The sequence below is a fragment of the Tamandua tetradactyla genome, chromosome 21, assembly GCF_023851605.1.
Source record: "Tamandua tetradactyla isolate mTamTet1 chromosome 21, mTamTet1.pri, whole genome shotgun sequence".
Lineage (NCBI taxonomy): Eukaryota > Metazoa > Chordata > Mammalia > Pilosa > Myrmecophagidae > Tamandua > Tamandua tetradactyla.
In genome coordinates this window covers 57,234,539-57,255,158 of record NC_135347.1, presented here as the reverse complement: position 1 = coordinate 57,255,158, position 20,620 = coordinate 57,234,539, and the positions used below count along the sequence as shown (strand labels likewise).

Here is a 20,620-nt window from a genome sequence, read left to right as displayed (position 1 = left end):
AGATATTAAGAGTCCATACATTTGAAAAAAAGATATAGAAAAAAGTAAACCATATCCTTCCCACCACCACCACAAAAAAAAAGAAAAGATTTTTTTTTTGAGTAAAATAATTACTCAAGCAGTTGCTAGAGTAACTATTGCAATTTTTTTACTTCTCTCTACAAATGAGAGAGAAGGGAGAGGGTTAGCTCAGAGGATCAAAGGCTGCATTTGGGAGCCTGGGGCAATGAAGGATGAGTGAAGAATAATTTGGCTATCAAAAGATGAAGAGAAATCCTGGAAAAACCTGATAGAATTTTTGAAGAAAAAAAAATTTCTTCATAACAATGAAGCCAAAGTGAAAGGTAAGGTAAATCTATATAAAATAATCAGCCCTCAAATCAACACTGATTTGTTCTTTGTTCTGAGAATTAGCACTTTTACAATTCTATATAAAATAAATTGTATGGAAGCCAAAATAAACCTCTTTCATAATTTTACATTTTGATTTCAAGATATTTTGAAATAAATGGAGGGAGGTAGTAGGACCTTAAATTCCTGTTTGAAATGGAGTCACTTGAAATGGTCCTGGACTTTTTCAGGACCAATTATCCATGCATCACTCTTATTAGTACCTGCATTTCCATTTAGGAACAACTGTTATTTATACAAAGGTAGATGTGTTGATTGAAATGTTAGTTTTAAGGTTATGATAATAAAAAGAAAACCAGAGTCAATTTGGTTAAAGTTAAAAAGTACTTTTATTTCAATGGCAAAAAGTCTTGAACTTACTACAGTAGCTGAAAAGTTGTATTCCTTATAACAGTAAACACAAATCTCAAGTAGAAATCCATAAAATATGTTAAAATAGTCCCACAGACCACACAAGATAAAGTATGAACACTGTTAATAACATCAATATCTAATAAATCATTAAGAAAACAAGGCTTTAGAATGCTAGTTCCTCACATTCTACATAGAACTTCCAATGCTGATCCATTAGATGGCATGGGAGAAATTCTCTATCACTGATTAATAGTATTTCATTTATTTGTAGATAATGTGGGATGCTTTGCATTGACTCTGTCGATGATCCTGTTTAAAGAAGGGTCAATAAATTAAAAACTGATTTATAAAATGTACGGTTTAAATTTACTTATTACAAATCATACACCCTATCAAGTCTATGTGAAAACATACATAACAGGTTTTCTGACCAGGACATTTTTATATCACTCCATTTTCTGTACCTGAGACAAAGCTACAAATCAGCATTGGCTGATTTTGAGAGAAAGAGGCTATTTGAGGTCTATAAAATCAAGGCAGAAAAGGATGTTCAAAACTTATGAAAACAGTTGTACAAGCCACTCTGTACTTCAATTTGCAATAAACTGAGAATAAAGCAGTTGTGATGATAAAATGAGATATTGCATGTGAAATGTTTAGTATACTGCCTGGTGGGTAGCAAATGCTCAACAAATGTTAACTTCTATTGTTATTATCATTATTTATTACTGAAAAGAATATTAGACTGGGAAAACAGATGATCAAGGCTCTAGTCCTTGGCTATGTCACAAACTTGGTGTGTAAGCTTAAGAAAGCAGTGTGGCTTTTCCAGGGTCCATCTTAGCTCTGCTACACTATGGGCCAATGAGCCTGAAACTGGTTTCTCCAGGTTCCCTGAAAGACCCAGAGATTCAGAAATTGGCTAAATGAGCTACACATTGTTTAGCAAATGGAATCTTCTTCCATAGAGAGAGAGAGCATCAATATGAGTATGACTTACAGTAGGAAGTTTTAGTTAGTTATACCATACTAGTCCAAGAGCTGTGTTCATAATTCTAAGCCATACAAATGTCTAAGAAATTACATATCTGAATGTGAATCTGGTGTTTTGAGTCCACTATGTATTTACCCTTCGCCTGGTGATCCCACTCAGATTTTCTGCTGGATTACCATACATGAGTATCTGAATTCCCTTTTTTTGTTTTTGTTTTTGTTTTATGCCAATTATGTTGGGTTTTAAACTGTGTTGAAGCAGCTGTTTCTTTTATTCCCAGTTCAGCACTGTAGGTTGGAAATTTGATTAGTTCACCTTCACACAGACGTGACATGCCCAACTGTGGGTTTAACCTTTGATTAGAGGGAGATGTGACTCTACCCATTCCAGGTGGGTCTTGATTAGTTTACTCAAATCCTTTAAAGAGGAAACATTTTGAAAAAGCTTAAGAGCCACAAGAACCACCAGAGCCCATTCGGTCAGAGACTTTTGGAGATGAAGAAGGAAAATGCCCCTGGGGGAGCTTCAGGAAGCAAGAAGCCTGGAAAGAAAGCCAGCCATGTTTGCTGTGCCTTTCCAGTTGAGAAAGAAACCCTGAACTTCATTGGCCTTTCTTGAGTGAAGGTAACCTCTTGTGTGTTAATTTGGACATTTTTATAGACTTGCTTTAATTGGGACATTTTCATGGCTTTAGAACTGTAAACTTGTAACTTAATAAATTCCGGCTTTTAAAAGCCATTCTGTTTCTAGTATATTGCAGTCTGGCAGCTAGCAAACAGAACAAACTGTCACTCACAACCCCCCCAAATCCTCTTTTATACAATACTTCTCTTACTAGCAGCTTTGTTTTATTGACTTTTTGAAACATGGTATTCTATAAAGGTCAGAGGGAAAACATTCGCACATGGGGAAAACCTATAGAAACAAGATTTCTGAATATTAATTTCTGTTCATTGCATTAAGGCTGGTTTAGTTCATCAATTGAGCTCTATCATTTATACAAGTTTTTTCATCCCAAAAAATAGACTATCCCCCTAACTTATCTATAACTTCAAAACTTAATGTGCCTACCATAGTTTATCTACAACTCACAATTTATTCCCCACTTTCCATTCTTCAGATATGTGGAAATATTTCTACAGGATTGATACTCAAGCAGGATATCTGGATTGAAGGGTTTAGATACATTTTAACTTTTAAATGGTGCTGCCATGGTGCTCCCCCAAATGCATCCTTTTATACTACCAATAAAAGAATGTGAGAGGAGCTGCAGAACCTATTACTCTCCCAAAAGCTGTGAGTAGACTGACAGAAACTCTCCAAATCAACCATTCTGCAGTATTGGAGACCAGAGGAGCTCTGAACAACATCAAGGGAAGTGAGAAATGAAAAGACTTAGAAACCATGTCAGAGTTTCATCTATGGCTTCTAGTAATCATCCCTCAGTTTCAAGGGAAGCAATAGTGGACAGTCCAATCCTTGCCTGGAGGCCTGCTGGGGGCTAGAATGGCCACAGGAATCCTCTGCCCCAGGGACAGAGGGAGGCACAGCCAGGGACTGAGCCAGATAATGGACAGTGAATTTGGAATGTGGATTCCCACTGTTCCAGCCAGCCCAGGTCAAATATCACTGGGTACCATTGTTTCAACAGGGTTAGAGGCAGAACTGGCAAAGGACCATAGCAGGCTGTGTTTCTAGGGCTGAAGGGAGGAGGTATCTGAAGGGCACCATCTTCTGGGCAGGCTGGAAAGTACAGCTGATGTGGAAAGGGGGAAAAAAGGCTTTTTGGAATCTTCCCTGTCCTCTCCTAGGGCTCTCTGGATCTGGTTAGCATGCCCTGCATGGGTACCTGGCCCTGTTTTGGCTGGGGAATGCTGATGAATTGACTGTCAAAGAAGAGCCTTAACATAAATCCAGTTTTGTCTAGGCAAAATCCTAGACAGAAGACAAAAACTAACCTTTAGAGTAAACTATCAAGATAATCAGATATCCAGATTTCAGCAAAAAATCACAAGCCATACTAAGATTCAGGAGGATATGGTGTGATCAAAGGAACAAATTAAGAAGTTGGAGGAAATACAGAATGTGGAACAACTCATCAAAGATGTTCAAAAATAATCTCCTAACTCAATTGAAGGAGATGGCTAAAGAGAAAAAGGATATTAGGGAAACACTGGGTAAGCATAAGGAAGGATTTGAAAGCAAACAAAGAAAATGAACAGATCTTATATGAATGGATGACACAATAGATGAAATTAAAAATACACTAGTGACACAACAGCAGATTTGAAGAGGCAGAAGAAAGGATCAGCAAGCTAGAAGACAAAGTATCTTACTTCAAACAAACAAAAGTACAGATGGAGAAAAAAATGGGAAAAATCGAGCAGCATATCACGAAATGACTGACCATGTGGAACACACAACATACACATCATGGATATTCCAGAAGCAGAAGAGAAGGGAAAAGGACCAGAAAGAATATTTGAGGAAATAATGGCCCCAGATTTTCCAAATCTTACAAAAGACATAAATATACATATCCAAGAAGTGTAATGTACTCCAAACAGAATAAATCCAAATAGACCCATTCCAAGACACACTAATCAGACTGCCAAAGACAAAGAGAGAATTTTGAAAGCAGAAAGAGAAAAGTGATTCACCATTATGCTGGTTTGAAACTGTTATGTACCCCAGAAAAGCCATATTCTTTTTCCTAACCCAATCCTGTGGGGGCAGACCTATTGTTTAAAGGACCTTCTGATTAAGTTGTTTCCAGGGAGATATGACCTACACAATTGTAGGCGGGACCTTTTTTAAAAATGTTTTTTGATGTTAAATATAACATATATACAAAGAAAAGGAAAAAAAAGCAATGATTTTCAAAGTATACTTCAACAATAGATAAAGAACAGATTTCAGAGTTTGCTATGGGTTACCATTCCACTATTTCAGATTTTTCCTTCTAGCTGCTCCAAAACACTGGAGGCTACAATACATTTTTTTCTCTTTTTTTTTTTTTGAAAAATAAGATATATACAAAAAAGCAATAAATTTCAAAGCACAGCACAACAATGAGTTGTTGAACAGATTTCAGAGTTTGGTATGGGTTACAAATTCCACCATTTTAGGCTTTTACTTCTGGCAGCTCCAAGATACTGGAGACTAAAAGAAATATCAATATAAGAATTCAGCAATCATACTCGTTTTCATGAAGATTTGTCTCTGCCCATTGAAGGTGGGTCTTAATTTGCTTTCTGAAGTCCTTTATGAGGGAACCATTTTTGGAAAAAGCTCAGAGATGACAGAGACATTTGGAGTTACAGAAATAAAATGCCCCCAGGGAAACCATTTGAAACCAGAAGCCAAAGGACCAGCAGATGCCAGCCATGTGCCTTCCTAGCTGACAGAGGTGTTCTGGACCCATCAGCCTTTCTTGAGTCAAGGCAACCCTGGATGCCTTAGTTTGGACATTTTTATGGCCTTAGAATACATTCCCTTTATAAAAGCCAACCCATTTCTGGCATTTTGCATTTTTGGCAGCATTAATAAACTAAAACAACCATATACAAGGGAAACCAAATAAGACTAAGTATTGATTTCTTATCAGAAACCATGGAAGTGAGAAGGCAGTAGTATGATGTATTTAACATACTGAAAAAAAAACTGTCAGCCAAGAATTCTTTACATAGTAAAGCTGTCCCTAAAACACAACAGACAGAAGATGACCAAAGCAGCAGTTCTATAATCTGGGTGATTAGAGTTATATCAGGAAGACCAGGATGGAAAAGTGGATAAACTAGGACTGATAAATTGGGGTGAATGTATTCAATTGTCAGCATCCATAAGGTCTGCCCCACAGAATGGCCAGATTAGGCAGTTGAAAATCAGCACATTCCTGCCTCAGACAAGTGGGAGAGGCAATCCTCTCAGATCTGCAGCCTAGCATTCCCGTGTGGGAACAAGGGGACCAGTAGACTCATCTTAACCATACAGAGAGATCCTGCTGCAGTTCCCAGTACCTCCCCCCATCCCTGAGGCAGGCTGCTGTGGGCAACTGGATTTGGGGAGTCTTGGAAGCCCTCTCCTTGGGAGGAGAGGGGGACACAGAGCAGAGCTGATCTGACAGTTGGCTGGCAAGAGAGATATTCTGGGTCATGCTGCCTTCTTTTTTTTTTTTCTCATGAGCTCTTTTTATTTAATTAATTTTATCACGATAAAATATTCATAACTTTTCCCAGTCTGCAAAGTAGGTTCTTGGAATTTTGATCGGGACTGCCAGAATCTGTAGATGAATTTGGGTAGAATTGACATCCTAACGACATTTAACCTTCCTATCCAAGAACATGGAATGTCTTTCTACCTATTTAGGTGCTCCTTGATTTCTTTAAGCAATGTTTTTTTAGTTTTCTGAGTACAGTTCCTTTACATCCTTGGTTAAGTTTATTCCTGGGTACTTGATTCTTTTAGTTGCTATTGTGAATGAAAATTTTTCTTAATTGCCTCCTTGATTAGCTCATTACTAATGTATAAAAACACTACTGGGTTTTGTGCATTGATCTTGTATCCCAGCACTTTGCCCAATTTATTAGCTCAAGTAGTTTTGTTGTAGAATTCTTGGGATTTTCCAAATACAGGATCATGTCGTCTACAAATAATGAATTTTATTTCTTCCTTTCTAACATGGATGCCTTTTATTTATTTTCCTTGCCTAACTGCTCTCACTATAACCTCAAGCACAGTGTGGAATAACGTTGGTGACAGTGGGCATCTTTGTCTCATTCCCAATCTCATAGGGAGGCTTTCTGTGTCTCCCCACTGAGTACAGTACATGTATGCCCTTTATCATCTCGAGGAATCTACTCTCTACTCTCACTTTAATCCTTACTATTCCCACAGCTATGGGCCTGAGAGGAGAAATGGGAACAGATAAATGGAATGTGAGGAGGACACACATAAAAGTCTGTCATTCAAATTGGAAGCTTTCCAACACTGGAGTTTTGTCCCCCCCCCCTTTAGCCCTGAAAGTCATGTTGGGGGTAGGAGGGTGAGGGAGGGAATGAAGCACAAAGATTTAGATAATGCATCTAAAATGTTTAAAAAGAAAATCCTTTGTAGGAGATACTTTAACTCTCGGTCCCTTAATAATTGTTACTGTCCCACTGAAAGATCTGAGAAAAACTAAGTTGTTGTGATCTGTAGCAATGTGAAGATATAGCTAAAACACTATAACACTAGGAACACACACACACACACACACACACACACTTACATAGTCTAACATTACCTACTATTCACTCTTTGACATTAGCATTCTTCATTCCTCAGTGTGGGAAAAATGAAGTGGAATAGTGTTTGGAGGTCTGGTTTTGCATAGGAGGGCCAAGATAGCTCCTGGTTCTGGAGCCTAAAAGGGATGGAGAGGACTTGGAAGAGTTTTTAAAGGTTCTATTATTGAAAGAATTTTTGTTAGTACAGAGGGGAGAGAAAGATTAGGACCTTTAGAAATAATAATTTAATCCCTGCTTTGGTCAAATAATTATCATCTTCTTTGGAATGATAACCAAGGACATCTACTTGTAACTTTGTGACAGGATTTTTCCACCAGGAACCGGGAAGACCACCAGTCCACATCATTAAGGTGTAGAAATCTCTTCCCTTTATGCTTTCTATTTGATGTATATTCCTTAAGCAAATTCAGTGACCTCTGCATTTCACTTATGTGGACATTTGGCAATTCTTACTGTGCTCATGCATGAGGTGGAGGAAAAGAAATCCTTCTCAAGTAATATCACCAAATATTAGATATTCTGCATTACTCTATTTAATCTGACTTGTCAGATTCATTACTAGGCAAAAGAATGGGCTTATCCAATTATTCATGTATCTAGTTGTTCAAATTAACATTTCAAAGTGAAATGCAAAATTATAACTTTTATTTTTTTACCTATAATTAAAAAAATATCCCTAAATAAATAAAAAAAAGAAAAGTAAACATTTTTGTTCTTTTATCTGATGATTCACTTCTGAAACATCATTAAGCTGTAAATTCCTTTCATTTAACTCATTCCACTTCTCTGGTTTTCAAGTTTTCTCATCAGTAAAAGAGGTCCTAGATAAGTTGATATATGAGGTTCACTTCTACGTCTAAAATTACTGAACTCAGATTTCCAGAACTTGTTCTTACAAACTAAGCACAGTACATTTTATCAGGATTATGGGATGCAACTTTGCTTACCCTGGTTATGAATGGAAATATTTGTGCATACACTCTCATTCTGAATCAAAAATACAATTCCAATCAAAAGCAAAATGAGGAAGCACTATTTCAATAGGTAGTTACAAGATACAGCATTCTGGTTATGTTGGGGAAAATACTCTATTGTATTTATTTTAATAGAAAGTTCAATTTCTCTTTGAAAATAAAGGGGTACTCTTGGTTTTTCAGAAACTTTTAAGTTTCAGATTGTTCCTCTACCAGAAAAACTCTGAAACCCAGAGGTACCAGTCTGCATTTCATTCCTCTACCCCATAATGTCAACACCCCTTTTTAGCACCAAGAAGCGAGAATGGCTATTGCCCAGATATCTCTGATGATTGAGAGAATGGTTAAATGAGAGGAAGGAATTGTAACTGAGTAGTAAAAACATGGGAAATGTATAACACAGTGAATCCTGTGGTGAACGATGACTGTGATTAACTGTAAATATAAAAAATTCTTTCATGAACTAGAATAAATTGTATGACATTATCACAAGGAGTTAATATTAGGGGGTTTATATGTGGGGGGAACATACCTATTGCAAACTATGAACTATAGTGAACAGTGATATCTTAATATTCTTTCATCAACAGTAACAAATGTACTACATCGACACGAAGGGTCAATAATGGAGAGAGGGAGTTTTTGGGAGTTTGGGATGTTTTGGGTTTTCTTTTTAATTTTTATTTCTTTTTCTGGAGTAATTAAAATGTTCTAAAATTGATTATGGTGATAAAGGCAGAACCATGTGATGATATTTTGAACCATTGATTATATACTTCAGATGGATTGTATGATACATGAATATATCTCAATAAAATTTCATTTAGAAAAATGCTGTCGGAATGGTATGGAGTATTACATGATTTGATATTTAAAATTAGGTTAATAATTTGATACAGGCTTACTTTGATAAGGTCAAAAAAACTGTCTATATAATTGCACCTTGTTAAGGTCAAATTACGTAGATAAGGTCAAAAAGCTGTCTGTATAATTACATGTGAGAACTGTAATAGAATCACGAAATAGACCTGAATGTTCTACTTAGAAGTTTAAACTAATAAAGCTTTATTCTTTGGGGAAAATTGATATCTAATAGATAGTTTTTAAAAAAATATATTTTTATTGATAAATATCCACACACATACAATGAATGGTTCACAATATCATCACATTGTTGTGTATTCTTCACCATGATCATTTTAGAACATTTGCATCACTCCTGAAAAAGAAAAAAAAAGAACTCATACATCCCATAACCCTTACCCCACCCTCTCACTGACCGCCCTCCCCGTCCCCCTGCCTTTAGGAAGATGAGACCAAAGGCCCAGGCTTCATCCCTCCCCAGCTAGATTTTCCCTTTATAGTTTCCTTCCTAGTAATAAGTGACACAGCTTAAAAAAACAGAGAAAAACAAAAAACAAAAACAAAACCATCAAGAGGAACAGTTCTTTTTTAAGTTTCCTGGCTGAGAAAATGTTGAGAGTCATCATATATCTTACAATTAGAAGCAACAAGTTCAGGAAAAGGAGATAACATTAACCAACCGAAATCCCATTTATCATTTGTTGAATTCTTCACAAATTCTGTTATAGCCTTGAAGATCTAGGCCTGTATACCTTTTAAGACAGTCAATCATAAATTGTAAATCCAGTTTTAAAACAGTAGCCCTTTGGGTCATAGTCATGCTTTCATTCACTCACTCATTCATTCATATATTCAATGAATATTATTCAATAAAATCTATTTGGGAAGCAATTGTGTGCCAGGCACTGGGGAATGATATGAAGCAAAGACCCATGAGAGTGTCCCTGCACTCAAAGATCTTCTCAGTCTAGCAGAGAAGAAAGACTTGGAAACCAGCTCTTATTTATAATATAGGGTGATATGTGTGAGATCTGATCATTTATTTGCACAGTAATATGTAATATCCATACATTTCTAATATACGTATTTACAAAATTGAAAAGTGCCACGTTTCTTTACCTTGTCTAAATTTCATTTTCTCCAACACCCATTTGCCTGATTCTTGTACTAAGTCATCTAAACAGGATATTTCTGAAAGTGAAAGGGAGTGCTGCTAACAAATTTGCTGGATCAACACGCCTGTCCTGGTCAAACTGGGTACATGGTCACTTCTGTCACTGGAAATGTAAGTAGCTCCTCCTTGTCCCCTTCGTCCCCCCCAAAATATGTTACTTGGTCTCAAAGATACTATTGAAGAGGGTGAATAATAAAAGTGTAAGAGAACAGATTATGCTTATAATCTGAGGTAGAGTAATGAAAGCTACATGGACTTGATTTTCCTTTAGACTTTCTGTCCTCTGCAGTGTCAGAGCCACAATTTCCACAACCATATTTTGGTATGCAGAAGAGGGAGCAAGATTCTCTCTCAAATGTTTTGCTTGTAATAAAGTGAATTTACATTTTCCCAACTTGCCAGATCTCTGAGTTTCTGTCCAATATCACAAAACCAGGTGCAAAAAGAACCTAAAATCAAGGAGTTTCAAACAAATTTCCATTAGGCTACTGAATGCCATCGGGGACCTGCCTGTAGATTCCCAAACCTAGTTGATGGCACCAAGAATCTGGCTATCATACTGACACCACCACAGTTCTCAAATTAGCATTAAAATTTTCTCAAGTGTCTTAAGGAAAGAAAAACCAGGATTTCTGGAAAGAATTTAGTAATAGAAAGCTGTTTATATCGCAGCCAACAGAAGCAGCAATTTAGAACCCATTTCTAATTTCATGCTCTTTTACCAGAGGAACTGTGGGTACTCTGAGGAAGGAAACACTTGCTGCGGTTGTTGGAAATGCCTGCCTGGAACCAAAGATCCAAGACGGCAAATGACCTTCATCATATGAGGAAGACCCTGTTCTGTTTTGACTCAAGGTTAGAAACTAGGAATAGAAAGGGTTGCTTAGCTTTCCTTCAAGTGTGTATATGTGTGTGTGTGTGTGTGTGTGTGTGTGTGTGTGTGTGTAAGAGGGATGTACTAATTCCAGTCTCAGGAATTAAAATACAGGGCTGAATAGGTTACTACAAGTCATCCAAAGTCTAGAGTAGGGCTGACTTCATAAGAATCATTTTTCAAAATTCAGATTCTTGGGCCCTACTCCAAAGATTTGATTCAGTAGACCTGCAGTCTGGTTTAGGAACCAAGGATCATAAATTACTACAAGAACTTTCTGGTTTCTTAAGCCTTTTAACTTTCTATGATTGTTGTTGTTATAGGCTGTTTCCCTAAAATGATGAAAAAAACTTTTTAGGCGGTTGTTACAAAACCAGGGAGAATGCATTCCTATTTTGAAGCCAGTTTTTGTGACAGAGAAGAACCTCAAAAGAATAAATAAGTGTTCAGGTGTAAAGAAGATGAGAGTAAGGTTGTTTGAATTATTGAGACTTGTGGTAAGGAAAGGAAACCCCTGGGAAGACCTTAGTTAGGGGCTTGGTGATAGAAATCCTTTTCTGATTCTTGACTCTGGTTATCACAGAATCACCATTTTCTGTTTCATATCGTCTCCCTGCCTGTGTTGTCCTCAACCAGTCTGAGACAGACACTGGGGGAAAAAGAGGGAGCACTGCAGCAGAGAAAGGTAGCATGACATCAGTTACAAAAGTGCATGCTGCTCTTTCCCAGACCAGTTCAAAGTCTGTCCTTGGTGAGGACTACATGTTCTCTTCAGTTTTCTCAGGTTAAGGTTTTTCCTTCAGAAAAGCAGAAGATGCATATGCTAATAAGCAAAGTTTTATTCTAGTACATGGTTTTAGAAAATGTGGGAAAATAACTAACTCATGCTTCAGGAAGGAAAAAACATTTTTTCCTTTTATATGACACTTAAAAAAATGTATCAAAGTAAGGACTAAGCATAGATTCAGAGAAAGGAACTGTGAGGGAAGGTGGCATTTCTTAAATTCTCCTAGAATCAACTGCAGTTAAAAATGGAGTGCTTTCTCACTAGTTTGTGGTGTTTTTATCCCACAACTAAGAAATGGGTGTTGGTCTGCACATACCTGGAAGACAAGGTTGATGTTGCTGGGCCACCAAGTTTGCTTCTGGAGGTTTGGGTACTTCCTCAGACACATACTTTAAAAGCTCTTTTCCAAGATACGTTACCTGCACATAATTGTTTTAAACACAGAATTTTAAAATTATACATTCTATTAAAAGTCAAGAAGAAAAAAAATCAAGTAGACCTATCTTCTGCAAATTTAATTTATGTAAAGTATGATTGTTATATATCAGGGGTTGGACAAATATGGTTCACAGCCAAATCCAGCCCACCACCTTTGATTGTAAATAAAGTTTTACTGGCACAGACAGAACATAGACTTAACATAGATGTGTAAGTATTCATGTACTTAACATCTATGTCTGCTTTTGTACTACAACAGCAGAACTGAATAGTTGCAACACAGAACATATGCCCACAAAGCCTAAAATACTTATTATCTGGCTCTTTTTTAGAAAAAATTTGCTGACCCCTATTTTATATAATTAATTCCTTCATCTATTCACTTATTAAACAACCATTAATGCAGCACCTACTTTATTATACAATGTAAACACTGATGTTGCATTAATAAAATTAAACCAGGAAAGTAATACCACTTTTGAAGAAACCAGATGCTGAACTGATTAAGTTAATAATATTTCAGGTCTCAACATTCAAGTTTTGACTTTATAGACTTAGACATTTTTTATCAGCCCAAAGGTCGGAGCTGAGAAATATCTACACACAAATGGATTGAAATGAGGCAGGATAAAAAAGTATAAAAATATGCTTTAGTCTCAGATTAAAGCATATTTTTATCAGTTAGTGATGGACACTAATTTGTACCTTCATTTGTGGGTTTTTTTTTTTTTTTGCTGTTTTCTTTTTTTTTAAATATTTTTATTGAGAAATACCCATACATATACAGTCCAGCCATATTATACAATCAGTGACTCACAACATCATCACATAGCTGTGCATTCTTCACCATGATAATTTTTGGAACATTTGCATCATTCCAGAAAAAGAAAGAAAAAAAAAAGAACTCATACATCCCATACCCCCTACCCCTCCCTCAATGACCCACAGTATTTTAATCTACCCAATTTTTACTCTTTATCCCCCCTATCATTTACTTATTTTTTATCATTATTTTTTTTACTCATCTGTCCATACCCTGGATAAAAGAAGCATCAAACACAAGGTTTTCACAATCACACAGTCATACTGTAAAAGATATATAGTTATACAGGCTTCTTCAAGAATCAAGGCTAATGAAACACAATTCAACAGTTTCAGGTATTTCCCTCTAGCAACTCCAATACACCATAAACTAAAAATAGATATCTATATAGTACATAAAAATAACCTTCAGGATAAACTCTTGACTCTGTTTGAAAACTCTCTGCCACTGAGACTTTATTTTGTCTCATTTCTCTCTTCTCCCTTTTGGTCAAGAAGACTTTCTCAATCTGATGATGCTGAGTCCCAGCTCATCCTCAGGAATCAGGCCCCAAATTGCCAGGGAATTTACATCCCTGGGAGTCATGTCCCATGTAATGTGTAGTGCAATGAGGTCACCTGCCATGTTGGCTTAGAGAGAGAGACCACATCTGAGCCACAAAAGAGATTCTCTGGAGGTGACTCTTAGGCATAATTATTAGTAGGCTTAACTTCTCCTTTGCAGGAATAAGTTTCATAGGGGTGAGCCCCAAAATTGAAGGCACATCCTATTGAATTGGTCTGCTTGTGAGAATATCAGGAATTCCCCAGATAGGAAGTTGAATATTTCCTCCTTTCTCCCCAATCCATCAAGAGGACTTTGCAAATACTTTCTTTTGTTTTTCCTGGGGACCAAACCTGGGTCTCTGGCATGGCACATGAGAATTCTGCCACTGAGCCACCATCACACTACCCTGCAAATACTTTTTTATTCTCTGCCTAAATTACTCTGGGATATATTGGGGCATCACACTAACCAGTACAAACCAACAAGATCTCACGCCCTATTCAAGATTCCATGTAATTATGGTATTCAAGTAAACTGACCATACAAGTTAAATTAAACACTGTGCTACCCAAAATATAAACTTTGCACCAAATAAACATCTCTTCTTTTGGTCTTGCACAGAGGTTGAAGTTTGAAAATATGGACCATATTGTCCTTTACCCAGTATTCAGACTTACCTTAGTCCTATCCAGATCAGCTTCATTCATATCTCTAGATGAAGTCTGATCACTTTTTCAGCTTTTTAAACAGTTGCTGAATGGGGTACTGCTGACTTTCATCACTTCTGTGCTCTAATTCTCTCAGGTGTTACATAAATATCCGATGTTTCAGGGAATGTTATATACAAATAGCTCAGTATCTCAGAATTTAGAAGTATCAGTTACAACTCCTAAATATATGTGACTGCTGTAAGAGCTTACAGTCTAGGAACCTTTACAGTAGGCGCAGCCTGATGACTCTGCTCTCATACCTTATACTCTTTATGGTCCTGAGTCCCCTTAGATGTTAAATTTACCATTGGGGATAATTCAAGCATACAAGGAATATGACTTTGAAAAAACATTGAATTAAAGTCTATTTTTCAAAAGATAAAAGTAATTTACTGAATAAGGCTAGCGAATTAAAAAATGTCAAAATAAGTTACTTCTATAAACTGCATTTCATAACAGTGCCTGTGTGCCAGTTGGATAAAACTTAAGAGCAAACAGCTGTCACTTCTACGTAAGACTCAAACTCTGGATCCTGAAGTAAGTCTTGTAGTATCCAAATTTAGCTCGTGTAACGGCTCTGGCAGAGGAGTGTGGGAAGAGCTGGGGGCTAGGTTTTATACTGACACCTAGTCCTCAACCCGGATTATTAGACCAGCATCTATGGGACTGGGGTCCACTAAGCACGGTGGTTTTTAAAAGCCCCTCAAGTGATTCTAATCTGAGGCCAGGATTGAAGGGCACTGCCTAAAATCCTGGTCGCCTGTCTCCCAGCTGAGAGCTTACTCCGACACATCAGGAGGATGCCTGGCAGCAGGGAGGCTGTGGGAGAGAGCGTGGAGCCAGTGATGCCAACTGGGATTAAGCATCAGGATTTCCTTGGCAAAGCTGTGCAGTAGCCTAACTGCTTGAGTAGGAAGTATGAGTCATCTATGTGTCTAATGGCTCTGTCACTCTATCTGATGCAGAGGCAAGACCTAGTTTTCTGGCATTTCTTGCCTGACAATCAGCCACTGCTAGCCTCAACCCCCCACCAACATTCTCAGAACTAGTCAGTAGAAATGTTCATATTTATCAACGTAGCGTAAAATTCCTTTCATCAAGAACTGGTTATGAGTTCAGGAGTCACCCCCAAAACAAGAGGTGGCAGAGGTTTCTGTAGTAAATGCTAAAAGAGAAGACTCTAAAAGAGGTTTTTAAATATTGAGAAGAAACTCAATTTGATACTGTTTCTAATTCAGGGTATTTATTAGAAGTACATGAGTACCCCAGAGTAATTTTTTAAACTATTTTCATTTTTAGGATAAATGAAAAAAAATTTATTTAGCTAAGCCTGTGTTTTGTACATATTACTTCATGTGAAGTATAGTAAGGGCAGACGCAGACCAAGAGAAACTAGAAGAGTTTGAAAGATTTATTAGACTTACAGTTCCCTGCAGAGGGCAACATGCCACTAGGGACACTTGAGGGGAAACACCAGGATTGGTCATAAGACAGAGAGAGAAAGTGGGACTGAGAAAGTATCTTTATTGTGGTTTCTGTAAGGAGAGTGAAACGATAGGGCAGGGGCATGCCAGGGTGGGAATGGCTGGCTATATTTGAAAGAGGCAAGCTCACAACTGGAGTTGGACTTATCTAGGAGTAATAGATGTATAAGGGGGGCCTGGCCATTAGGGTATGCCAATAGATATTAAAGTATCAATTTAAAGAAGCCAGAAGAAAGTAGTTAATACAGTCTGCTCAGATAATCAGTATGAATATCATATATCCAAGAATTGTGCTAATTTTAGTGGCCACATTTGCATTTGGCTTCACCATCATATAGGTGGCAGTTTGACTTTAAGTGACATGGCTGAAAAGAAAAGACCAGAGGCAATGTGACATACAAATGAGGCATTAGTACAGGATAGTCAGATGATGTCACATCCAGCTATTCAAAGGTAGGAAATGCAGTAGGTTCAATTGAGAGAAGGGGATGGGAGAATTGAGTAATCACTGGTACACTGTAGCACAGGCATATTGAGCACAAAAGAACCTAAGCTACATCAATCAGTACCATATTCATGTGAGCACAGGTTCAGTTTGGCAAAACAATATAATCTATCATAAATTTAAGAAGACTTGCAATAAAAAGGGACTTCCAACAGCAAAATATTACCAGCATGCAAATATCAATTAGGAATCCATGGGAAGTGTTGGACAAAGGGGGGCTAAGGTCAAATGAAAAAGATGATGTAGTGACTCTGGGGGTAGGGAGAAAAAAAACTTTAGGGAAATAAAAAGGCAGAGAGGTTGTATAGCAGAGAAAATCCAAAATGTACTGTAAGTAAAGGAACTGAAACACAGTGCTGGAACTATCTGCCACAAAGGTCTAGCAGACCAGCATGCAGCGCTTGGGAACACAGAGAAGGGGCTAGGAGGGAGGGTGGCAGAGCTGGGTTAGAACACAGAGAGGAAGCACTTTGTCTCCTGTTACAGATATACCGAGGCTTACTGTTAGGGCAGGTGGAGGCTCAAGGTATCTGAGTCATTGTAAGCCTGCTCCCAAGGTGGTGCCAGACATCTGGAGGTGGTTGATCTTTGGACGACAAGACTGTCAATCATTGTCAGATTTAAAATCAGTGGTCAACTGGGCTTATAACTCAGAAACCAGAACTGAGAGGATGGTTACTAAGAGTCTGGGCTGAAAAAGAGATCAGACTTTAATTAAAGATATGAATGATGCTAATCTGGTTAAGACTAAGGTAAATCAGACTAAAGGGTAAAGGATGATATTGATCATATTTTAAAACTTCAACTTCTGTGTGAAACCAAAGGAAGAGATGTTTATTTGGTGCAAAATTTATATTTCTGGTAGCACACTATCTAATTTAACTTGTATGGTCACTTTATTCAAACACCATAATTACATGGAAACTTGCATAGGCAGTGAGATCTTGTTGGTTTGTACAGATTGGTGTGATACCCAGATACATCCCAAAGTAATCTAGGCAAAAGATAAAAAATATTTTCAAAGTCCCCTTGAGAGACTGGGGGAAAATGTGGAAATATGAAACTTCCCCACCTGGGGGAGATGTGATATTTTCGCAAGCATTGAGGATCACCAATTTAATAGGCCAAGCTACTTATCTTGAGGCTTTCTCTTATGAAATTTAATCCTGTAAAGAAGAAGCTAAGACTACTTATAATTATGCCTAAGAGTCACCCTTCAGAGAACCACTTTTCTTGCTCAGATGTGGGCTGTTCTCTTTTTTTCAATTCTGTAGTTAAACTCATTCTCCTTCCTTCTACATGGGACATGACCCCCAGGGTGTAAATCTCCCTGGGAATGTGGGACATTACTCACAGGGATGAGCCTGGCCCTGGCAGTGTGGAACTGGGAAAGACTTCTTGACTAATGGGAGGAAGATAAATGAAACAAAATTAAGTTTGAATGGCTGAGAGATTTCATATAGAGTTGAGAGGTCATTCTGGAGGTTATTCTTATGCATTACAAAGCTATTCCTTTATAGTTTTTGGTGTACTGGAGCAACTAGAAGGAAATGCCTGAAATTGTTGAACTGTAATCCAGTAGCATTGATTCTTGAAGATGACTGTATAACTACATAGCTTTTACGGTGTGACCATGTGATTCTGAAAACTTTGTGACTGCCACTCCCTTTACTCAGTGTGTGGACAGATAAGTAAGAAAATAAAGACAATAAATAAATAAATAAAAGGGGAGGATAGGTAGTATGGGATGTTTTGGGTGTTCTTTTTTACTTTTATTTTTATTCTTTTTGGAGTAATGAAAATGTTCAAAAATTGATGATGATAACGAATGCACAATTATATGATGATACTATTACTATTGATTATATACTCTGGATGATTATATGATATGTGAATATACCTCAATAAAAATGCATTTAAAAAAGAATCTGGGGGGTCTGAATTAAATGAACTAGCTTTGGGGGGCTAGCAATTAGTATGAGATAAGGTTCAAGCATAATAATAAACAATAATTTCTGTTCGTTTCAGGCCCTTTGCCATTCATTTTGTCTCTTGGGGAAGATTTCACTTTATTTGATTAGAATACTACACTAATAGCATATATTAACTAAATTATCAATACCAGTGATCCCATATGTTCTATGTGCTGTTACAAAGCCCGAAAATCAAGTGGGTGGTAAACAGGAAATAAAATTTGGAGCATTAAATTTCCTGAGACTAGGTGAAAAACAAGGAAGGTGGTGCATCCAGCTATGCAGCCCTACCTATGGGGATTTCCGGCAAATAGCAGTTGCAGGAGAAGGCATGTAGCATATGCCTCATGTTGGGGTACATGAAGACAAAAAGCTTGAAGACCTTTCAGATTTCTTAAAAAAATAAAAGGAACTGGTTTCATCATAATATATATATTATGTATGTATGTATATATATATATATATCCATTTGAATGTAAAGTTAGAGATAAACTTAAGAATGACCCACCTTATTCCAAGCATAATTCCAGGTTACAGAACTGTTGCCTCCTAGAAGATCCTTGAGCCAGGTGACTGGGTTTTGATAAATCTTACCATTCTCTACCTTAATTTTACCACTCAATAAAATGCTGGCTTTGTGGGTAGTCTCCTGAAGTGAAAAATAAAACAAAAATAAAGATTAAACATCCCAGAGTATATGGGGCAGATAACTAAAAGTATTGGCAAAGTTCCTTGAGGGACTGGAGAAAAAATATGGAACTATTAAACTTTACCAGCGGAGAAACCCTGGATACTGTCTCAAATATTAGGGATTCCCAAGTCAACAGACCAAGCCCTTGAACTTCAGGTTTGCTCTTATGAAGCTTATTTGTGTAGTGGAGAAGCCAAGCCTACCTACAGTTATGCCTAAGAGTTATTTCCAGAAAACCTCTGTTGTTCAGATATGGCCTTTCTCTCTCTAAGCCCACCTCTGCAAGGAAAAATCATTACCCTCCCCCCGCCTACATGGAACATGACATCCAAGGGTGAAAGTCTCTCTGGCAACATGGAACATGACTCCCAGGGATGAGCCTGGCCCTGGCACCATGAGATTGACAATGTCTTCCTGACCAAAAGGGGGAAAATAAATGTAACAAAATAAGGTAGCAGTGGCTAAGAGAGTTCAAATAGTCAAGAGGTTATTCTGGAGGCTACTCTTACACAAGCTTCAGTGAGATATTGCAAATTACATGGTTGGCCAAACCCCAACCAACACCATTCCTATTAACCTTAAAGAATATCTAGGGCTCTATCTGAGATTCTATGAAGGTTCCATGTACTGTGATTACATTCCAAAAACCTACAACCTCCAGATGGATTCCCAGGCCAGCCTCTCCAGAACATCAACTAGTTCTACCCCCTCTTCCCATATTGTCCACACCCCTTTCCAACATAACAAAACATAGAATAGGCATACTACAAATACCCCTAAAGACTGGGAAAAGGATGAAAGGAGAAGGAGGAGTTATAGCAAAGACAGGATTTAACAAATGAGTATGACTGCTAAATCATTATATTAATATTTCTTTTTGTCTCCAGAATCTTGGAGCTGCTAGAGAGAAAAACCTGAAATTGTGGAACTACAACCCATACCAAACTCTGAAATCTGTTCTATTACTACTTGTTATAATATACATTGGAATTTATTGCTTTTTGTATATATGTTATATTTCACAATTTAAAAATGCTTAATAAAATAAATAAAGACTGAAAATTGCTGATATATGTGGACTAGGGCCTCTGGCCAAGATGGAGTAACAAGGACTAGATTTACCCTATCAACTAAGAAACAGGAAAATGTGAAATAATGGTTTGTAAGATACTGCTCATCAGGCAATAAAGGACAGTAATCCCTTAGAGATGAGAAACTAATGAGGTGAGTCTTCTAATCACCCCAACTTATTTCCTTTGAGAGAATTTCCAGGACTAGTTCAGGGAGAGGGAGCCCAGCAAAGCCTGTGAACTTTCCCAGTGGAGAAGACAGACCGAAAGTCTGTTGGAAGAAAGGTGGCTAGAGTCTGCAGGACAAAGTACTGAAGAAGAGAGAAGCACACAGAGAACTCTACAATTCTTCAGGGGTTCCTCCTTCACTATTCAGCTGAGAAGTGATCAGTGCATGTGTGTGAGGAAATTACTCTAGGCTTGGAAAAGAACCACAAGAAAGGTATAAAGGTAATTAATGGGGCCTGACCCTCACAGAGGACAGGAAATATTCCTGTTCCCACCAGCAAGAGTGACAAAAATCCTGTAGCCTTACAGGGTAGTGACAGGGTTCTCAGAAAGGTCTTGCCTTTGTAGTGAGAAATAATTAGCCCTAGATTGAACATTGCTCTAATACTTCCTAACAAATCTTAAAAGTAAGACCTATTCCCAAGGTTTCTA

General features: G+C 37.5%; 2 protein-coding genes across 4 annotated transcripts in view; both read right to left on the bottom strand.

The window, feature by feature from the left end:
* Positions 1-12,132, bottom strand: part of GCNT4 (glucosaminyl (N-acetyl) transferase 4) — a 79,327-nt gene extending 67,195 nt beyond the window's left edge. Inside the window, exon 1 of the mRNA XM_077139452.1 lies at positions 12,037-12,132. The gene's annotated coding sequence lies outside the window, so the exon portion shown is untranslated. The remainder of the gene's footprint in view (positions 1-12,036) is intronic.
* ANKRD31 (ankyrin repeat domain 31) overlaps positions 722-20,620 on the bottom strand; it is a 245,194-nt gene continuing 225,295 nt past the window's right edge. For all 3 annotated transcript variants that reach the window (XM_077139446.1, XM_077139447.1, XM_077139448.1), the window contains exons 23-25: positions 18,708-18,848; positions 12,037-12,139; positions 722-1,074 (exon numbers count right to left, since the gene is read on the bottom strand). In XM_077139446.1, the coding sequence (XP_076995561.1) occupies positions 929-1,074; positions 12,037-12,139; positions 18,708-18,848 (390 nt within the window). In that variant the 3' untranslated portion in view covers positions 722-928. The remainder of the gene's footprint in view (positions 1,075-12,036; positions 12,140-18,707; positions 18,849-20,620) is intronic.